The following is a 23,627-nucleotide window of genomic DNA, read 5'->3' as shown; positions in this document are numbered from 1 at the left end:
TTTGCTTGGAGGGGTTAATATTGATTAATTAACTCTTACAAAGTTGATAGCACGTGATGTTTTATTTTTTTTTAATTTCGCGCAAATTTACACGAGGGCGATTTGCGCTAACTGTTCCTAATTTACCAATGTAAGGTTAGAGGGAAGACAGCTAGTCATCACCATCTATCTATCATTAAATCTTGGGCTACTCTTTAGTGACCGTCACATTATACTTTCCCACATGTGGAAGGGCTGGCATATTTGTCGTGAAAAGGAGTTGAACCTTCAGATTGCGAGTTGAGCGCCCTAACCACCCTGCCATGCCAGGCCCAGCGCATATATAACGTGTTAATAGTTTCAAATTGTTTTAAACCAGTACGAGTCTGTGATTTATTATGTTACGCATGTTAACGTAGTATGACTTCAGATATCAGGTAATTTTATTTTTAATTAAAAGTTGGTTGAAAGTCGATATATATCAAATTTCTAATATTTGCCAACAAGATTGATACACACTATTTTATTTCTTAACATAAATATATGTTAATATACAAACAACAACACAGTTTATAATAATGGTTATTACAAATGATGACTTATGTACAACAGTGTTGGAAAGTTAAAAACAATACTAAATTTTATATCTAGTCTGGGATTAAATCTTTGTTGACGTTTCATGGAGAGCGAATTAATTCTACGATCATACACAGGTCATTTCACTTAGCGGGAATGCTAACTATCTCTCTTCTTGTCTAGTCTCACCTAAGTTTCTCACAGTTGAAGTTATACAATGTCTTTGTTGAAGTACTAACGTCCGAAGTTAATCCTCTGAAGTTGAACGGTTCGCAGCTTTCGAAATCTACGGTCAGATATCCATAGTTTTCCGATTAACAAGTTTTATCACAATTATAGTTTCTTAAATTTATTGTATACTGACTGTAGCGACGCAACAATATTATTAAACAGTCTCCCACGTGTTGAGATAGTTATCGTTTATACTCATTAGATGAGATTCTCGAAAATTCAGCTGGCAATAATACTGGAAATTTATATATAGATATGTACCTTGATGATTCTTACACTCAAAATCTTCTACAAATTCAGATGACAGATGGGACTTGCGCAATATACATTTAACACAATACGTTACATGCATATGTAAATACTTATTAAACTGAAACAAACATAGATGTTAAAATAAATGTATAACAGTAAATCCGTTACATTATATGATGTTATAAACCTTGTACATTATGTTCTGTAAAGTGGCTTGCTAACCACGAGGCTAGTCTAAGTCGTTGGGTATTGAAAATTGCGAACAAAACTCGTAAAATAAATTATATGATTGAATAACATAAAAGGCACAAACAAATAGAAATGGTAAAATATTGCGAGTAAAAAAAAAGTATTCTTTTGAAACATTTCTGGTTTCAGCTTATATTAAATTTAAAACGTTTATCAATATTTAGACTTTGATTGAAACAAAATTTGAATTTAGCTACTGAGGCTATCTATAGCTGTCCCTAATTTAGCAGTGTAAGACTAGAAAGGCAGCTAGTCATCACTCCATCGCCATCTCTGGGCTACTCTTTAACGAATAGTGGATTGACTGTAACATTATAAAGCTGAGAGGGCGAGCATTTAAGGCGCAAACCCGCGACCCTCGATTGAGTGCACGCCTTAGCTTAAGGCCGAAAACAAAATGGATAAGCATATCCAGAGCTTAAGTGAATGCTTCTTGTTAACAGCAATGGCGGATTTAAGGTTTGTATGAGCCCAGGGACCAAATTTTAGGGCCCTACACCCCATGCAATTTTACATAGAATAAAATTATCAATGGGCCTTGGAAGATGAACTCCCTCTATTCACTAACTAAATACGCCATTCAACAAGTTTACTTGTTCGGCATCAATTGCATGACTTGGATTGTTGATTGTCACGTGATATAATTTTGTTTTGTTTTAAACTTTCCTCCAGATTTTGTTTGACTGATTGTTTTGATAGCATGAAGCTACATAATTGGGCAATCCGTACTCTGCCCGATACCGATATCCAAACCAAAATTTTAGTTATAAACCTAAGATTTATTGCTGGGCCACTGTGGGATCTTTTTAAATTCTCAACAGTTTTCTTTGGTGATAAAACTATGAATTCTGCTCTCCATTACTAAAATACCATTTATAGTTACTGGTTCATCTGTTATCACCGTAGACGTAGCAGTGGACTTTAGGTAGTAATTTTATTTTTTTCTAATCTGAGAGTCACAAGTTCGAATCCTCATTACACCAAACATGCTCGCCCTCACAGCCGTGTGGGCGTTATAAGTGACATTCCATCCCACTATCCGTTGGTAAAAGAGTAGCCCAAGAGTTGGCGGTGGGTGGTGATGACTAGCTGCCTCTCTCTCTAGTCTTATACTGCAATTAGGAACGGCTAGCGCAGATAGCCCTCGTGTAGCTTTGCGCGAAATTCAAAACAAACAAAACCTTTTTCTAAAAAAATAAAATCGAAACATTTAAGCAAAAAGCGAGTAATCGTAAACAGGATCTTCGAACCTAAATAGCGGTGATAGTTGTCCTACTTTGTGAACGATATTGAACTTAAAATGTAATGATTTTAACGCTATTAAGCGTATCACTGATGTTACAAAACAGTGGACTTATAAATATTTTATCACTAACGTAATTACTGAAAAATTAGGAATTATTTTCAAATGTTGTTATAAGCACCTCAGTAAACAGCTTACATAACAAATGAAAAAAAAATACAAGGTTTATAATAATTTTAACGTAATTGTTATCTGATTTAATTTTTGACCTGATTTTCTGGCAATGGCGGGTTCTTAACAATAACAATTGAACATAAATATTTTTTGAACTAATTAGTTGTCAAGGGTAAACTCGGGAAGTAAGACTTTAAAATTAAAATTGATATAATTTGTTATTGTATGTTTCAAAGTAAAAATATGGCTTTGAGAGAGATAAAGAGAAAGAAAAAACAGGTCATGGATAAAAATAGAATTATTTAATAGTATATCGCCCGACTCTTCCAAATTATAAACTTGTACTGTTTCTCTGTATTTGTTTTTATTTCACGCAAAGAACTACACGAGGGTTATCTGCACTAGCCGTCCTTAATTTAGCAGTGTAAGACAAGAGGGTAAGCAGTTAGTCATAACCACTTATCGTCAACTCTTGGGCTACTCATTTTACCAAATATTGTGATTGACAAGCACGTTATAACGACTGAAAGGTTTGGTGTAACGGGAATTGAACCGAGACCCTCAGATTACGACTCGAATAACCACCTGGTCTTATTAGTACTTAAAGAGCATTCTGTTTCTTTAGTGTATGTCGAAGTAAATTATGTTGGATGTCGTTGAGTAACTTCTTAAAAATATAAAGAACTCCAGAGGTTTAGGGATTATTATAGATGTGTGGTACCGTTGGGAGGATACTTGAATAAATTACTTAAAATACAAAGCTTAAATGAGTAATTATCAAGGATAGGTTTTGGCTGTTCAGGAATGGATGGAAAGGTTTTCAGAGTAAGGGGAAATTGTACGTTAGAAAAGCGATATACTCCTCTTAAGCAAGAATATATTTGAAGAAATATAAGAAATTCGTTAGAGACACTAAAGTTTCATAATGTCGAGGAACAGAATAACAAGAAAGTCCAAACCTAATCACTTCACTAAAGACATAAACAAGAACATCAAAGATACATGCAGTAATTCTAAGAGGCTTAAAATTTAAGATGGGAGTGATGTTGTGTAGGTATAGGATTTTGTTCATAAATAAATCAGAAAATTAAAATGTGATTAAGAGGGCAGGTGTTAACCAGGTGTTAAAAACTGAATTGAAAGAAAGATTTTTTCTATAAATATCATCTGTTATTTCTGAGAACCAGTTATTTTTCCTTTTGGTAAGACTATTTTCCTACCCCTTGGTAATTGGGAACAGTCTTGAAAGACAATAATTTTGTTGTGTGTTTAGGTTACTTGTTTGTATTTAATTTTCATATGATGTTATTGAATAATATATAACATTTCTTGATTTAAATGTAAATAATACAAACTTCTAGTTAAACTAAGATACCTTCATATGTCAGAACAAAAATATATATACCTAGTAATGAACATAACTAATCAAATGTTGTTATACAAGTATATAATTAACTGTGCGTATTACTAAGTGTATATTTCTAGATCTGGTGTTTGTCAGTATTGGAAATGTTCTGAATGACTACAAATGTTTCAGAGTTGAGAATATTTGAATTACAAATTTCCTCAAACATACACCTATTCTATAGCTGGGTTTTGAAAACATTTTAATGCAAAGGTCTGTAAATGAGTATACATTTAACTTCTCATAACTGGAAAGTACCTGATTGGATAAACATACAAATTTTAAGTAATATCGATTGCCTCTGTTTTAACTGTTGAGCTAGCTGTGACTGGAAACAAAAGAATGTATATAAATAGTCATGCATTTGTAGAAGTAATTTGCAAACAAAAAGTACATTGTAAATAAAGTATTTGTGTCATTTGTAGAGTTTGAAGATGGCTCGAAATCATGATAAAAATAACATTAATTTTATGGTAATAGTCAGTTTGTTTGTGAAATTGAAACATTAAACAGGTGAACATTTCCAGGTAAATGTAACATGTTTCGCCATAAGATCCCAACGTGGCCAATTTTGACTCTAGAAAATTAAAAACTGTATGTCCTTTACTTGGCACCTAAAGGATGGTATTGTTGTACCAAATCCCATGTAATTAGGGTGATTGGCAGTAGTAATTGTCAAAAAACTCCAAGAATTATGTTTTTGTAGCACCTTGATCACTTCTATAGTTACTAAAATGGACAAACCTGAAATTTGTGTTTGTGAATATGTTTGGCTCATAGCAAAGTAGATTTATACCAAATATCTTGCACATTGGTCAAAACAAGGATAATTAGTTGACCAAAATCCCTAAAACCGTTGATCGAACCTTGACCCTATAAAATGACCAAAACTGGGGCAACCTACATTTTGTGTATATTTATGGGACCTCTAAAATAGTATTGTAAATTGCCCTAAATATAGTGGAGTAATTCATTTTAAAAAAATTCTGAAACCATGCTTAAAATAGACCAATCCATCATTTTTTGTTTGGCAGTGTGTGGGACCCATACACATACCAAATTCCTTGTAAATTAGTAAATATATAGCCAAGTAACTGACAAATATGAATTTTTACAACTTTGGAATGTTCATCTGATCTATCTTTTATGTTTTCCATATACCATTCATGATCATATATGCATGCTACATATATCCCTGGTTGATAATTGTCATTGCTATCATTAGACCTCACTGCAGCATCACTTTAACTGTTACTACCAACAGTTACAACTGTGTACACATCACCATCTGATAACCCTCTCTACATACAATTTGTTGGCAGAATAAAGCCATGATGCGACCTAATACCCGTCACAGTTTTGTGTTTTTCATAGTGCTCTGTGTAGACCAAACTTTTACTGGACTCTGGCAGGACTGATTCTTGATTGACAAGAAAAACTGAATGCCCTGAATGTGGTCCTTTGCCCAATGGTACATATCATCAGACACTTAAAATTGATAATTCTATTTTCTTTCTACAACCTTGATTTTTTTTGAAGATCATGTTCAGAGATGCAAGAATATATGGTAAAGGCTGATTAGAGTATTTCAATGGGATTCATAACTTTATTTTAAAATTGTATGGATATATTTGCATATACAGTAACACACCTGGAATTAGAAGTTTTTGAAAATAAAAAACGTATGGTCAGAGGATACTTTAAAAAATTATAACTCAAATAGTAAGTTGAACACCATCCTGATTTTGTTGTTTTTGAAGATCATGTTCAAAGATGTAAGAATATATGGTAAAAATCTGAAAAGGCTGAATAATTGGTGACATGGTCAAACTGTGGCCTGAAGTAGGGCTATTCAGTTAATCATCATAAAGTTGCATGCAACTAAATGTTTTACAGGAGATCTAACAGACTGTATTACAACAATTGCTGATTTATCAACTGATATGTTATAGGAAATTAGAAAACACAATTCAGCTTTGTATCATATTAAGCCTTAGAGCTATGGCTTTTAAATAAACCAATGTTTTTTACAATTTTGGGATTTAGGTGAGTTTACAGCCTCACTATGCAAATTCTAAGAGAGATAAACTTGGTTTGAGACCATTTTGAATCCCGTGAGATTAATTCAGTCAGTGTAGCAAATTTCAGCCTTCTACCACCATTACTCTTGCAGCTTTAAGCAGCCAAAGTTGCCCAAAATGAATTTGCCAAGAAAAAAAAACATACATTTGCCAAGTACCGCAAACCAGAAACTATTAGAGATATTGATGTAATATTTGGAATGTTTCATTATGTGGGTAGATGAGCACAAGTGAATTTTTTCAAGGCATTCTGAGGGAATCACCTGGAAAATTTTCCAAAATCTGGATGATTTGACATGGAATGACCCAATATTCTAGAAAGTTCTTGTAAGTTTAAGAAAATTTCATTAGCTAGTCAGCACTGAATCTACCTGGAATGTTCTGGAAAATGGGTAAATTTAAAGACTTCATACCCAGCTCACAAAAGCAAAGTTTGAAGAGAAAATAGGTCTTTTCATTTACTTTAGGCATAAGCAATTGGGAATAACACTTTCTGCCCAGGAACAAGAAAAAGTAAAAATTTTGTTATGTGGTAAATCATCATCTAATCAAAATTGATTAGATCACTTTAATGTGATATAAATAATCATCTAATCAAAGTTAGGTTGGTTTTTAATCATAAAAATTACATAGACCTGTGTTGATTTTATCATCTTAAACTTTTTACACACTCTGTAGTTCCTATATACTGGATCCAAAAATGATATCCATTTTTTGCCATCACATACAAGTGTTTTCACAAATCAGCATATGTACTTTAACATAATTGAATCATTTTCATTGAAATTTGGTCACTCTGTTATGCTTAAAAATGTTTATAACCACTGCCTGTAGATTTCTCTAGACTCATCATGATGTGAGATTCTTATCAGTGGTGGTGGAACCATGAAAAAACACATTACTAGAATATAAACAGTTAACAGGCTACACGACACATGTCATTTCTGATAGTTATTGTTTGTAGGTGCACTTTGATGTTATCTTTTTTCAAAACATTATTTATTCATTGCTATGACTACCAGAGGCTGTGTATTATTCATTGCTATGACTACCAGAAGCTGTGTATTATTCATTGCTATGACTACCAGAGGCTGTGTATTATTTCATTGCTATGACTACCAGAAGCTGTGTATTATTCATTGCTATGACTACCAGAAGCTGTGTATTATTCATTGCTATGACTACCAGAGGCTGTGTATTTATTCATTGCTATGACTACCAGAGGCTGTGTATTATTCATTGCTATGACTACCAGAGGCTGTGTATTATTCATTGCTATGACTACCAGAGGCTGTGTATTATTCATTGCTATGACTACCAGAGGCTGTGTATTATTCATTGCTATGACTACCAGAGGCTGTGTATTATTCATTGCTATGACTACCAGAAGCTGTGTATTATTCATTGCTATGACTACCAGAAGCTGTGTATTATTCATTGCTATGACTACCAGAGGCTGTGTATTATTCATTGCTATGACTACCAGAGGCTGTGTATTATTCATTGCTATGACTACCAGAAGCTGTGTATTATTCATTGCTATGACTACCAGAGGCTGTGTATTATTCATTGCTATGACTACCAGAGGCTGTGTATTATTCATTGCTATGACTACCAGAGGCTGTGTATTATTCATTGCTATGACTACCAGAAGCTGTGTATTATTCATTGCTATGACTACCAGAGCATAAAGACCAAACAGTATTTGTTAAAGCTGATTTAAGTAAGAGTTTTGTTTCCCAATTTGTGAAAAAAATTCTTATGTGATAGAAAAAATGCATATTATTTCCAAAATCTGCATAGCTGAATTACACAAAATCTATTATTAAAACCGAACCAATTTCTATGAAGTCTAAATTTGCAGGTCTGTGTTGTTTAAATAATCAAAATATTGTCATTATAATTTCACCTTGTATTTTCAGTTAATTAAAGGTTATTCAGCTTAAGTAATCAATTAATGTCATGTCTTATAAATATAACTAATTAAAATAGTATGTCTAATTATTACTATTTTTATTATTCCAACTGTCTGAGTTTCACAGGAGAACAGTCGATAAGCAACTTCCAATAATTGTCTGGCTCTACTTCTAACCCTAAATGCTATAACCTCTTGAGTAATTTTATAATTTGTCAAACTTGAAAGAGTAATGCTGATCCAATAAAAAACAAGAGAGTGCTACTAGTTTTGCATTCATCCGACATCATTCTAACAAATGTATGTCACTGTGGTATTGTGATGGAATTCTGTATAATTTGCTTTTGAAGTAGATATAAGAATAATTTGAAGTTAACCTCACATAAATATTTGTAAGAGAATATTCAAAAGATCTAAAAGAGAAATCCATCATTACAACCTCAACAAAATATTTTTTTTTTTGAATAAATCTCTCACAGTTGTCTTAGCCCTAAGTTGATCATTTTCAAACTTTGTCGTCTGCAAACCACTATGGTGTGGCAAGAGATTCCATGGATCACCTGCCAGCCCTACGTCACCAACTTTCACTTATCACTGCAAAATAAATCTCATTAGAATTGATGGGAAGGTTGTCACTTTTATTATCACTTGCATTTTAGTTCACCCTGACGATAAAACACTGACAACCACTGAACTAGGTTCTGTTGGAGTAACTTTATTGTTTATTAACTATTAGAAAATATGTGATATGGGATTACAAAACAACACTTCAGAAATTCATTCAGTTCACTACAGTTATATAGCTGGAACTTCTTTTATAAATTTTCTATAATTTAGAGAGTTTATAATTTGAGGGCTTTATTGAATAACTTACAGTATCAAAGTTTGTTTTTCTCTAGCTGCTAAATACAAAATAGATCTCTACAATTTTTTTGCCATTTTGTAATCCAGTTTCTCCTGATAATGACAGTACACATTCTGTATATATATATTATACTTTTCTATTTGCCCATTTTAAATTATAACATTATAATGTAATCCACACTTGCCAGACCTTACTTGGAAATTGTGTTATTTTTAAAACAGTGCTAAAAGTTGCCACTAGGATGGAATTCAGCCTGGAGAAAAATATATTTGGGTTAGGTATAAAATATGTGTTGGAATTGATCCCCGTGGTCAGATAGTTGAATTATGTTTCAAGAAAAATAATTTTAGAGATTTTTTCCTTTTACAAGTGGCAATACAAAATATCATCTTAACATTATGATTGCTTAAGTTTGATGATGCACTATTTAGTAATAATAATAGTTATATTTTAAAACTATTGTCATCTATCAAAGAGTCGAGGTAACTATATTGTGAAATTACATGATTTTTAGCTAATGGAGATCTGTAGAAACCTTTTATGCAAAAAAAACCAAACTAGTTTATTAATGTGTTCAAATGATTAAATTATAATTATAAAATAATTTAGTCTTTTGTTGGAGAACATAACATTTGTTCTAATCACATTCTTGTATACTTTAGCATTTTTGTCATTAAACAGAACTATTAAATGTTCCTAATTCACACTTTTTAAATCTGATTTGCACAAAGTAAAATAATACATTTTAATACTTGTAGGTTTGCAGATTCTTTGGCTTGCTACGTATATTTGTGCACAATACTTTAGATCTGTATGTTACACTTTTCTGGTAAAATATTCAGTAAGATGTGGGTGTAAAAAATGTAACAGATATTATTTTGACTTGTTCACAGATGACTGGATGAGCACATCTTGCTAATTGAGTTTTGATGAAATTTTCTAATGCAACAACTTACATCGACTTAGACTGGCTAATTGGCTTGATTCTGTCTTGTACCTGTTGAAAATCATTCAGAGGCACTAAAAGCTACCGTTATGAATAACACTTGATCAGTCATTGGGTGTGTTTGTAGAAGCTACCAAGGTGATAATAATGTAATGTTAGATTTTAGTATGCTTTTATATTAATTTTATCTTAAAATACTAATACACAGGTATTAACATTTATGTCAGAATACACAGAATGTTTATGGTATGCAAACATTCACTCCTGTGAAATTTTTATTAGCTTGAGAAGTTTAGTCTATGATTACTAGACCATGTATTATTAATCATACAGAAAATGTTTTTCTTTTTCAAGAAACAGCAGCAGCTGTAACTTTGTCTTCAGCAGCTTGCTACAAAGTCAAATTTCATGCTGGAGCAAACACGCTTCTTAGATTATGATTAGAGCTTCAAATGGAACTTCTGGTATTAGTACAGCAGTCTCTGGTACTTTATATAGATTGAAAAGATTTGACCACAACTTCAGGTGGACAGTTAAACTCATAAATAATTTTAACAACTTGATAAGGTAATTGTGTACTGATTCATTAAGGTTATAAGACCTTTATGAAATTTTTAAATATATAGCCTTATGTGTGTTTTTTAAAGCAGTACTCATTATAATTACAGTTGTGGAATAACGAACTGATAAAAAGAGCTTGTTGCAGGGTTATAACTTTATCAGATTGTTTGTTTCAGATTAGTCAGGATCATAAAACTTAAGATTTTCCTTATGACCTCAGATTAAAATTTTTTAGAAACCAAACAGTTAACTTTTGAGTCTTAGTTTGTTGGATATTTTTAACATTTCTTTCTGTTTTAAATCGCACAGTAAATGTAAAAAAGAATTGGTTTATTTCTTCAAGATGTACAAATTGTTTTTTGCATTCTTGTTAATGGTTTTATATATTCTACCAAAATTTGTAATGAATGAATAAGGATCTGCCAAGTAATTATTTGTAATAAACAGTAATTTTTTTTTCAGACAGTGAAATGCCTTTTTCTGATTATTTTGTTAAATCTGAATTGTGAATGAAATTATGATTGTAGAATGTTTTGAGGTTAGTGCTGAAGGCTTCTATGCAATCTTGTGTTAATATATATTTGTTTGTGAGTTTTATTTCAGTCCAACAGTTGGTTTGTGTGGCTAATGGTTTCCTTTACTGACTTTTCTTATTTGTATAAACAAATATATTTCAGAAAATTAGACCACAACTTAGCAACAAATGTCCATCTACTGACTTACCATCTGCAGTCGCCATTTTCAGTCTCTCGCCCAGTTTGTTGTCTTACCACACAGCTGTGGTTTTGGCTTATTTGCAAATGTTGCTGTTACTTTATCTTTACTTTGTGTCAGTACAGTTGCATCAATTGTAGTAACAATATAAAGTGTTTTACTTGATGTAACTAATTCTTCTTGTGAGATCATGTTTATTTTGTTGTTGAGTGATTTTCAAATGCATTTTTGGTTTTAAAAGTTGATCTACTATTTTAATACAAATATCAGTCAAGACATACAAGTTCAACGTTGGTGTTAAACCTTTTATTTACGTGATTCCTTTAATTCTTAATAATTTGTTATCATTAGCACTGCCAAAATAATATCATATAGTGTTAGAAAATATTTAGGTGATTTAGGTCAAAAATGTTCAAGTTATTTGTCTTTTTCACTGAATAAAAATGTCTTTGTTTCTGTGCGAGATATTTTTTTAAAAAACAAAACAGTGGTAATATGTTTTTGCCATCCAAAAGAACATCCTAACTACAAAATAAGTTCTTGATTTTACTTTTATCTGTAGTGAGGGATATCTTTTTTATATTTAATAGTTTTAGTTTGGCTTTTCATGCTGTAAAAAGTACAAACAATAAGCAGGATCCCCATTCCTACCCAGGTTTACACAAGATATTTTTTCTGACCTGAAACTACAAATCAGGTTTTTCTGGTCCTGATTTGAGTGCAACAGAAATAAGGATCTTCCAAAACCCATTTGATTATGTTATTGATGAACTGCCACCTGAAGTTCAAATGGAAGTGATTGATCTGTAATACAACGACATGTTGAAGGACAAACACAAAGAAGGGAAACTGATAAAGTTCTACAAATGCCTTCCAAGTGATCAATATTTCATTAAAAAAACTTTATTCGTGGATTCATTTCAGTTTTTTGCATGACCTCTTTTTGTGAAGACATTTTCAAAGATGAAGTACATGAAATCTAGTTACAGATCAGCGTTATCTGATGAACATTTGTAATCACTTTTAATGATAGGGGTACTCACTTTGAACCTCTGTTAAGGGTAATTTTGTTAGAAAAACACCACTTTCATGCTTCTCACTCATGCTAAAAAATTACAATTGTGCATCATAAATATTTTCAATATGTGCTCTTATAAGAAATAAATTAGTGATGATGCATTTTGATCATGTATCCATCCCTACTTAATTTTAACACAACCTTTCTGGCCTGCAAAGCCTAAAAAGATCTACCTCCCAGCTCTTGTACAAAAAGGTTTGGAGACTCCTGAATTAGATGATGGGACAGTCCAGCTCTTGTACAAAAAGGTTTGGAGACTCCTGGATTAGATGATAGGACAGTCCAGCTCTTGTACAAAAGGTTTGGAGACTCCTGAATTAGATGATGGAGCAGTCCAACTCTTGTACAAAAGGTTTGGAGACTCCTGGATTACTTGATGGGACAGTCCAGCTCTTGTACAAAAAGGTTTGGAGACTTCTGGATTAGATGATGGGACAGTCCAGCTCTTGTACAAAAGGTTTGAAGACTCCTGGATTAGATGATGGGACAGTCCAGCTCTTATACAAAAAGGTTTGGAGACTCCTGGATTAGATGATGGGACAGTCCAGCTTTTGTACAAAATGGTTTGGAGACTCCTGGATTAGATGATGGAGCAGTCCAACTCTTGTACAAAAAAGGTTTGGAGACTCCTGGATTAGATGATGGGAAGTCCAGGTGGATCAACAGGTTCCTTGTTGCCCCAAAACATTATTATATGTTTAACATTCTAAGTAATTTTAAGTGTTTTTTGACACTTATATTTAGAAATAACTGCTGTAAAACTATAAACAGCACAGAATGATGTTCTGCATGTATTTTGCTTTAAATGAAGAAGGGTGCAGTGAGAACACTTTTAAAATTCATAACCTAATGAGGAATTAAGAATGTTTTGTTTAATGTTATGGTGAGGTTAGAACTTTGGGTCTTGTAAACTTAAATAGTTGTGAAGCCTAGATGTGATTACAGAATTTTACTCAGCCATTAGACGTGTCTACTGTGCATTTCAACTTCCATGTTACTTGATGTCATTTTGTGTCAGATTCAAGATTAAACGGGAAAATCAATTACTAGTGTGATGTCAGTTCCTAAAACAGTAACTGTTTCAGGACTACTAGTGACACCTAAGATATATTCAGATTCAGGGTTTAATATTTAGTTGAAGTATTTTAAGAGAGTAGTTTCCATTTTATAAGTGACTTATTGGCTTGGTTGTGTCTCCAACTGTAGCAATTGTAAAGCCATTTATACACTTTAAAAACCACGGTCTGATCAATTGGAGGCATATTTGTATGAAAGAACTTGCAAACTTGGTTCTTCCAATTTACACTGAAAGTTAAAAAGTTGAAAAATACCCAATTGTTATGCTTTTGTTTTGAGTACAAAAATATAACAGAAAATTTGTATCAATGAAATTTCTCAATTATTAATCCAGTTAAAAAGTAAAGTTTGTAGTTATACTTTCATTCAGTTAATTTATTATTAAATATACAGGATAATTTTAATGTACATTTAGTGCTCATTTCAGAAGGGACTGAAACCATTTTGATACCTTTTAAAAGACTTGAAACCACTGTGGTATTTTACAGTGTCTTAGTGCTATGGTAAACATATTAGTCTTTACTTCTTCTCTGTTTTGCACCATTACTGATGGCAAAGTCCATGACAAAACAGCAATGACACAAAGTGTGACGTGTTGAGTTGCACAAGTTTTTCCCACTTTTCACAAACAGTCTAATTCATGACTGTAAGCTTGTCAGAAGGAAATGTGCAATAAGAAGATAAGTATTTATAGCAGCAAGAGAATGGGTAGAGAAACTATGGGGTTTTTCCCCAATATATCAAGTAGAAGGGAGGCAAAAAAGGGACAAAGTAATGCATAGATGTATGGATGAACCCTCTTACTACAGGATCAGTTGGTGGGATTCAGTTTGTAACTATCAGGTCATCCCATAAGTGATGTCCAAAATTTAATACAGGAAGTGCATCATCATTTCTGTCTTTATATAAGGTTTTAATGAATAAAATATGTAGTAGGACATGTATAAAAATGTTCATACAAATAAAAGAAACTGACCCAACTACACTTTTGCAGATCATTAATCAAATAAACCCTTATGAAGATGGATGTGTCTGAGGATTACAGTAGGCATATGATGCTTTATGAGTTTAAAAGGCAATAGTGCAGCAGAAACTACATGAAACATTCAAAGTGTTTATGGTGCGGAGTCTCTCAATGAAAGAAAATGTCAAATGTAGTTTCAGAAGTTTATATCAGGTGACTACAGCTTAAGTTTAATGATGACTTGCTGCTGGCTGCAGTTGATGAAGACTGTGCTGTAGCATTTGAAGAACTAGCACAGAAGCTTAATTCAACCAATTCAACAGTTCACTGTCATCTGCAACAACTTGGAAAGGTGTCAAAACTTGAAAAATGGGTTCCCATGATTTGACAGAAGCCAAACTTAGAGCAAGAGTTGACATTTGCACTTCTCTGTGCTCTCGTGAATGTAACTCATCTTTTTTTGGACAGGTTAGTGACTGGAGATGAAAAATGGATATATTATAAAAATATTAAGTGCTGTAGATAATGGGTCAGTGCAAGTAGACTGGCTAAAGCACAGCTCAGAATGGACTTCCACCCTAGGAAAGTCTTGTTAAGAGTTTGGTCTTCAGACTTTTGAAATGTTGTCCTCTACATTTGTGTCTCCACAACAGACAGATGCCATTCTTCTACAAAGTTTCATCGTGAATACTCTGCCTAAACAATCTATCAAAGGATACTGAAACCTTATTTTGTGAAGAAAATAAGAGTATCCAGAAAACTGATTGGGTGATGAGATAGTAGGGCAGGGTTCTTGTTTTATATTTTAAGCAACCATATTTGTTTATGTAAATGCATTTTACTTAGAGGACAGTAACATTCACCACTGATTGTGAATTTGTCTAGTTGAATTTGCTCTTGATGTCATAGTAATGACACAGCAGAATATTTATTTACAGCCATACAAGGCTTTTGAAGATTCCTTCATAAATACAGTTATACGTAAAGTTAGTGTACCAGTGCTGTTTTTATTTCTCAAGGACACATTTGTTTATGTAAGGAAATTACACGCCTGTGTGTATTTGTATATATCCACACACACAATTGTATGCATGGATGATATTTGCTGCCACAGGTAGGTTTTTTGCTGCTTCTGTTGTTCAAGCTGGCACATTATCCCAGTTACTTCAAATCTGATTAAAGAATGCTACAGAGATGATGGAACCAGAGACAGAAATACTACTAGTGGTAGGCTTGGTCTGAATTTGCATAATCTGCTTAGTTAATGTGCTTAACCAAAATGGATATGGGATGCTTGTTTTCATTGTCTGATTGATAGACAACCAACCATTGCAAGAAATATTTTTTTTTGCTAAAGCTATTAAAACTCCTCTGAAATGCAAAATCTTCTTAAAGTGAAATGATAGACAGTCCAACAAAGAATTTAGCATGGAGGTATGCTTTAAACCTCTCACTATCCACAATATTGGTTTGGACTTTTCATCCATTTAATTATAAATACATAGAATATACATTTTTCTTTCATCAGACACAAATTTTGTGTATGAAGCCATTTAGATGGAGCCTCAGTTGATCAGAGATCTAATATATTATTTGCTGTTACATTATCATGTCTTATTATTTGCCCAAATCCTTATTGAAAGAATGGTTGTACATCAGTTTAATTTAGAATTGAAAAATGTCTATAGTAGGAGGGGCAGAGATTCATGTATCAACATACTTAATATTCAATATGTTTAAAAAATTCAGTTTGTGAATGGTTTGTCAGTAATGTGTCCTAGTGGAAACTTATTTGTTTATGTATTGTCAACTTGTATCTCAACTGGTCCATAATGTTGATCATTGAGGGTGAATTAAAGTGACCAAAACTTATCAGTAAATAATTTTAATATCTAATGCCACAGAGACCACATGTGTTGTCTTCTTTTATGGGCTAGTGCTCAAATTAGCCAAAAGTTTTATTTGATATTCCACTCCTTGTACGCAGGTGTGTGGGTAACGTAGATATGTGTGTAGATATAAAGAAATGTTTTAACTATTGTATTAAAAAACATAAGTGTATGTAATAAATCTTTCTGGAGTATTGTTTATTATTCTAAAGATTGTTCATCAGTCTATTCAGTTAACAAATTATCTGTAATTTAAAATCACAACACAAAGGAGCCAAAAAGAAAATAAATAACTGTGAAAAAACTACACGTATCAGAACATTGTTTTGTATTTATTGTTTCATGTTGGGCAGTGATTGAACACTTTTAATTTATATAAAGATTATTTTTATAACAATGGAAAAAGGGATATATATATATATATATATATACATGTTGTTTCAATGTGTATCCAAATTTTTTAATTTGATGTGTAATTATATAGTAGAATAGTTTCAAAGTTATTGAAATTAAAACTTTGTGTAATCCTTACCATATTGGTGTGAAAATTCTTTTTCAGTTTTTCTTGACATATTATATTAAATTTTTAGATACCAGATATTTAAATACTCACATTTTAAATATAATCATTTTTCTTCTTATGTTTAAACATAACGTATGGATTTCTATATGTTACTTATGAAAAACCCTAGTTATATATGGCCAGTTTATAAAAATTGTCAAGAATTTATTTTATAATTCTGTCTTATTTTAAAAAACTTCTTGAGAATGATGTAGAAGCAGATTTGCCATCTATTTTTGTGACTTAATACTATAAAAAATGTCTGATATAAAGTATTTTCTAAAACAGTCGATTTATACTACGAAAAGGCCACATGATTTTCATGTAGAAAAAGAAAATTTTCTTTTTTTTGTAATACACTTTTCTGTGTACACTTTAAACGTATGTTCCAAGAGTTTATCTTTTCAATGCAGAAATATAATAACAGCTTTAAAAATAAGCTTTTAAAGTATATTAACGACTTATGGTGGGTAACCAGGATTTAAAACCAAACTAGAAGTTAACTAATATTCTTAAAGCAAAACTATTTTCAATGATTGATATTTGTTATCAGGCCCCTTGGTTTTGTATATACATCTACAGGGTGGCCCATAAGTCCCTACCCATCCATATATCTTATGCCTCATTTCATGTACCCACGTACTTGTCACAACACACTCTTCAAGTGTAAATGGGCGTACATCGGCCATATATATGGCAAATGTTTAAATCCAGGAATGGCTATTTTATCAATTTTTTTATTCTGGTGTTTGGAAAGAAAAGGTTTTATTATTTTACTTATAATTATTTATTATTTCACAAATTTTTGAGACTAAATAAAGAGATAAAATGATGGCATGCCATTGTTAGTAAACAGATTTTTAGCACGTTGAAATTTTTTACTTAAAGCAGGTTGTTTTATAGCAAGTAAAGTTTGATATATTAAAATACTTAAATTTTCAATATTGTATAATATGCAATTAAAGTTTCATTTAATAAACCATTCAACGGCCCTGAAAGACACTCTGCATATTTCAGCTTTTGTGGCATCCTCTTTAGGATTGTGAAAAACAAATGGTGTGCAACTTGTACATACAGAAACCTGTGATCATGTGACTGCTAGTTTACACATTTAAAAAGATCACACCATCCACTTACTTTCTGATTTTCTTATCCTTATCCAAGGTAATTGAACTATCTGTTTACCTCTTAGGGCCTATTCCTGTGTTGTATATGGCTGTCCAGATATCTATTTACCTCTTAGGGCCTATTCCTGTGTTGTATATGGCTGACCAGATATCTGTTTACTTGTTATCACTCCCTGAGGTCAAGAAGTAATTTAATTTATATAAAACAAATCTCCTTATGATATGAGACGCCAAGTATTGATTTGTCCGGTTTGAAGTCTTGTATATTACATACACCTCTGCAGTTGTTTTAGACGACATTTTACCCTCTGTATCTCAGGACAGATGGTATGGATATTAACACTTTTACTAATAAAGCAGAGAACAATAAAGGTTTAAACATTATTCTCTACTTTATTAGTAAAAGTGTTAATACCCATACCAGCAATCCTGAGACACATTTTACTTCATGAGGGTCTCTCGTCATCCGCGAATTCAACCCTCTAAACTAAAGCCCCATGAGAGAGTAATGCTGCCTGGAAGTGGACAAAGGATGCCATTCTGTAGGTGTTGATCCCTGAATGTGTATCTTTTCTACCTCTGTGTAGCATCCAAAATGTCAGATGCAAGATGCCTGTCTACCACATGATAAGTTTCTTAGTTCCAACCACACTAGGGATCACATTTTATCTTGGTGTTCCTCTTGCACTTTCATACAGTTCTCAAGCCCATCTTTGTATCTGCTTAGGTGTTTCTGATTTTCCCTGAATGCCCACTGAAGCCAGTGACTAAAGGAACTTTTAGCCATGGGACATGTTTAGTCATTAATTTAGTGGTCCACTACAGGAAGAGAACAAAGATTTCTACTCTAAATCTGCGTGTACATATGTTCGTACCTGAGAATGTTTATGATTCAGTCATAAAGTAATATACTGAATAATCCCTTGGTATGTGTAAATAAAGGGTATCAACTATGATAAGGTACCTTGCTGAGAAGAATTTTCTGAGTGTATTCTTTTGGTTCAGTTAATTATTTATAAGACTTTGCTTTATGCGTGATTCTCTCATGATTCCATTTCTTTTACTGTGGTTACAAGTTATGTTCAATCTGTGTTTGATCATTTCTTTAAATTTTAGTGGCTTGACTTGTTAGCTTCCAACATAAAATTACAACTAATTTTGATAAACCATGGTTCCTTGTGACTATCTTTGGTTTCCTCCTCTAGGTCATTGATAAACCATGGTTCCTTGTGACTATTTTTGGTTTCCTCCTCTAGGTCAACATAGGTATTCTGGCATTGAATTAGTTTTCCAGAGATAAGTCTATCTCATTTAAAATTAAAATTGTTATTGTTAATATGAACCTTGAAATCTGAAATACATTGTCTTATAAAATGTATTACTGTATTACCAATGAAATATGGATCACATATGTTCTCTTGACAAATGCATAATAAATCATGTGGAAGATTGGTGAATAGAGAACTATGGGTAAGTAGACATGTGCTCTGCATTGTGTCAAGGGCATTCAGAACTTGAGGTCACATGATTGCAGACAGCATGAATACAGATACAACAAGGGAAATTGTAATATTTCAGATATGAGTACTATTTATAATTCATTTTAATATTAAAAATTTAAAACTTTGTAAGATTTATATTTCATTGCAAGTTGGTGTTTCTTATCTTTATTTGCACAAGTTTTTACCTGTAAATTTGATAAAATGTTCATGTTTCAAAAATGTGTCAAGTACAAGACCTTCAGATTTAGATGACACACTTCTATACTTCTGTTTAAAGATGCCACATGTTTCAAGGTGTCATTCTGTTTTGCATTATATACAGATTTAACACAAGTGACAGAATGCTTATTCTTGTAAAAGAAGAAAACAAAATGGCATACTGCCTAATAGCTGAAATATGGATATATGAAGTTTTGTGTAGTAGTTTATGTTCGGAAAATTTCCACGTGTTCCCAGTAATTCCATTTGAATGTTAACATTATTTTATTTATTAATGGAATGTTTAATTTATGACATGTATATGAAAGCGTACTTTCAGTGAGATTTTCATGTGTACAATAAACATCACACGTACTAGTGGTATAGTATTCAGCCAGCATCTTTCTTTGGTTACGCCAGTACTGTTTTGCCCATATTTTCGTCAAGAAAACTTTGTGAATTTGGGTTTGTTGTGTGTATTGGTAAGCTTAATAAATCGTAATATTACGCTTTATTGTGAAGTCGACGTGTTAACTATTTAACATTATCATACACTGAATGCTGCAGTAGTAACTTAGAGAGAGTTAAAGAAATACGCGTAATATAAAAAAAAACAAAACAAAACAACTTGCAGATGTTGCATGAGATTATAACATTGCATAATTTTCATTTTAAAATTCAGATAATAAATTTTAAACAGCTGTTAAACTTAATATTTTTAGCCTTACCTAACCCTTGTCTCTGAGATCTGCCTTGACACTTAGTTATTGCATTTAATTGTTGTTTCGTATTTTTTATTAGTGGGATCAATTTTGTTTTGTTCACCAAAAGAGTATTAGTTTAATTTAAAAAGTGAATTTGGATCGTGTATATTAATTTTTGCAATAAAATAGTGTGTTCTTGGATATTTATGCAAAGCCACTAAAGGGCTACATACACGAGCCATCCATAATCTATAATACATGAACTGATAAACTAGAAGGAAGACAAGTCAACAGCACCTACCCTTCATTTTATTTCACTGATTAGTGAAATTTATCTGTCACCTTTACAATGCACCCATGGCCTTAAAGGATGGCATGATTTTTTTTAACTTTTATTTTTGGTAACAGCACTTGAAAATTGGACCAGTATGTCCAATGTCTGGCACATTAATCACTGAGCCACACTTGGCCAAATAAAATAAAGAGTTATATAACTTTTAACATTTCTTGGTCCCTTTGTGAAACTTTAAAATTCATGACTGAGGTGAGGAAAAGCCATAAATTTTACATTTGTGTTCTTTCATCAACAGCACGTAAACACAATTTTATGGTAAAAGCCTTTGAAAACAAATATTTGATCGTATGTTAACAAATCTATTAAAAATGGTAGTACCTGCAGAAAAGTGTTTTAAGAAAGGCCACAAATTATTAATTCGTCAGAAAATTAAAGTATTGAATCTTCAAAGGAATAATTGAAGTCTGAAGTACTTAATTTCGTACATTAATTTAGTAGAAACTATTTTAACAATAAACATAAAATTTAACGCAAAAATCGTTGTCGATACGTAACTTTGGTTGCATCTAATGCTTCATTAAGGACTTTTCCTTACAACTGAAAAGAATAAAATTATTAAAATATTAAATGCAGTCTCCTAACTTGTTTTCAATGTCAGTATAGTCGCATGTGGTTTTATGAATTTGTTCTCAACCATTATACAAGGAGAATAATAACAACATTTTATGATTGTGGTGTACGTTTTTGGAAAAATAATTTAGTTTTTTCACGATGAATTTTCATTTCCATATATGATTTTTATTTGATGGAAGTGTTGAAATGGTACTTTCATCGACCATAAAGAACACTATTAAACATCATGGTAATTATATGGATAATTCTATGAACAAATTATATAATAATTTGGGAATGATTTTTTAGTTACGTTGTCATGTTATATTCACTAAATAAAGACTGTTCTAGTTTTAAATTTAATTCAATCAACAACCTTCGACACACCATATAAACTAGGTATCGGCCCCCAGGTGATTAAGGTGCTCGACTCCTAATTTGAATCGCAAGTTTGAATCCCCGTTGCACCAAACATGCTCGCCCTTTTAGCTGTGGGGGCGTTATAATGTGATGGTCAATCCCCATATTCGTTGGGAAAAGAGTAGCCCAATAGTTGACGGTGGGTGGTGATGACTAGCTGCCTTCTTTGTAGTCTTCCACTGCTAAATTAAGGACGGCTAGTGTAGTTAACCCTTGTGTAGCTTTGCTCGAACTTCAAAACAAACGCAATACATATCTAGATACAAAAGTTTCACCGACGGTTTATCACAAGGTTTGACAATTTTGTCTGTAAGTTATTATCTAAGATTATGTTTAGAATAGTAATTTCTGATGAGCAGATACGCAAAGAGGTTTTATGAAATACACCAATTTGTGTAGTATGTTCCAATTACCTGTTACAATAAGATTACTATTTCAGAATCTATTCAGTTTGTTGATAAACTAGTTAGAAGAAGAAAAAAAACAATTTTCTGCTATTTTCGCCGCCTATAGGCAGGATTTATCATAATTGTGGCATGCATATAGTTTAATATGTAAATTGATAAAAATTAAACTTTCTTTTTTTATCACTGAAGATGAAGATAGAAATGAAAAGGTCAGCATTAATGATATTAGGCTTTGTTTTGAATTTTATCCTTTGAAAGTCTTTCCTCAACGTTAACTTTTCCTTTTTTTTTTTTTTACAGAGAAAATAAAGTTATTGAACTTACAGCCAAGAAAAAATATTGTAACACTTTTTATTTTGGTGAATTGTATTTTACACATTTCTTTTCATTTATTAAATTTAGATTTTATTTTTAAAACCAGTTTGAAATTCTGTGTGCAGCGTACTTACTAGTAGGAAGTGTTTACTTGCAAACATTTCTTTAGTGGTATTCATTCAGTTTGTAACCTGACATGGCTAGTGTGTTTTTTTAAGTCCCAGTTTTAAAAACAAATAAGTTATTAATATAAAAAATATAGTTACATACGTTATTTGTAAAATACTAATTGGAATAGCAGCTGGTGTATACTTTCTTTATTTGTACCCAAATATTAATATCTCGATGGACTATACAGTCTTTTAGTGAATATTTTACTTGCCCAAATAAAATATTAATTATTCTTTAAACAACACATGTTCTTTCTTGTTTGATAAGCTCATACAGATAATCTGGGATTAAATTCGTGAATTTTAAGTAACAGACTATTTTTACTTTGAAAAAATCTAAATCTATGTGTACCTCTTTCTAGATTTCTTCTAAATGCAACATTAGTTTTACATACTAGTTCGTATTTTACGTGAAAGTGTACAAAATGAATAACACATCTTTGTAAAAGTTTATGGAGAATCCATAACATATTCTAACTAGTTATGCGTACAATGTCGTACAGAGCATAAAACATCGGCCTGTGAGCAATTTTGTCAGAAGCTGCCGTCAGCCGTCACGCTCTTCGTCATGGCAACTCGCTTGGTTAATGGCGGAATCGAACAAAATGAATTCAAAGACAAATCAGAAGATGAAACGAATTCTACAGCAAAAGGCATCGTTAGCGAGAATGAAAACGCACCAAATGGTACTACAACTGATACGTCAACTCAGCCTATCATTGATGACAAGGTAAGAGGCTTAGGCGTTAGTAGTTGTGATGATGATAGAGTGTTGTGTTACAAGCTCGGATTAATCTACGCGCCAGAGCACTAAGCTAGTACGGTGCGTGTGCAAATTCGTACGTGTATTTGTGACCGTGGTATTAACTAAAAAACTGTACATCGCTCTAGCTTTTCCGTGTTGTATAATAGGAGACCGTCTTATTATAATATTAGCCCATGGACATTTAATCATACGATATATTTAAAAATATGAATGTGTTTCTATAAATACACTAACGTTAGGCTTAATGTGTCAATCAGGCGTATATTTTGATAAGTTTCAGTTATTTGTAATTTTTTTTATGATTTTGGCGCAATATGCATGTCAAAATCAGATTTAATTTTGATTTGTTA

The 23,627-nt window shown here is 32.2% G+C and overlaps 1 protein-coding gene and 1 long non-coding RNA gene across 4 annotated transcripts in view; both read left to right on the top strand.

Moving 5' to 3' along the window:
• The first annotated feature begins 10,007 nt into the window (after positions 1-10,007).
• Positions 10,008-11,676, top strand: LOC143227031 (uncharacterized). Of its 2 annotated transcripts, XR_013014835.1 has the most exons (3): positions 10,008-10,054; positions 10,271-10,483; positions 11,155-11,676. It is a non-coding gene; the product is annotated as an uncharacterized LOC143227031 (long non-coding RNA). The 2 variants fall into 2 exon arrangements; XR_013014834.1 differs by lacking the exon at positions 10,008-10,054 and having other exon boundaries at positions 10,131-10,483.
• Positions 11,677-22,548: 10,872 nt separating this feature from the next.
• The window catches only part of LOC143224798 (RNA binding protein fox-1 homolog 1-like), a 221,985-nt gene continuing 220,906 nt past the window's right edge, over positions 22,549-23,627 (top strand). The window contains exons 1-2 of one of the 2 annotated variants that reach the window (XM_076453113.1): positions 22,549-22,664; positions 22,993-23,241. In XM_076453113.1, the coding sequence (XP_076309228.1) occupies positions 23,080-23,241 (162 nt within the window). In that variant the 5' untranslated portion in view covers positions 22,549-22,664; positions 22,993-23,079. The remainder of the gene's footprint in view (positions 22,665-22,992; positions 23,242-23,627) is intronic. The other variant, XM_076453112.1, reaches the window with a different exon arrangement.

Source organism: Tachypleus tridentatus, chromosome 9 (assembly GCF_004210375.1).
Source record: "Tachypleus tridentatus isolate NWPU-2018 chromosome 9, ASM421037v1, whole genome shotgun sequence".
In the NCBI taxonomy this organism is placed as follows: domain Eukaryota; kingdom Metazoa; phylum Arthropoda; class Merostomata; order Xiphosura; family Limulidae; genus Tachypleus; species Tachypleus tridentatus.
The sequence above is the reverse complement of the archived record's forward strand: the minus strand, read 5'-3'. Positions and strand labels throughout refer to the sequence as shown.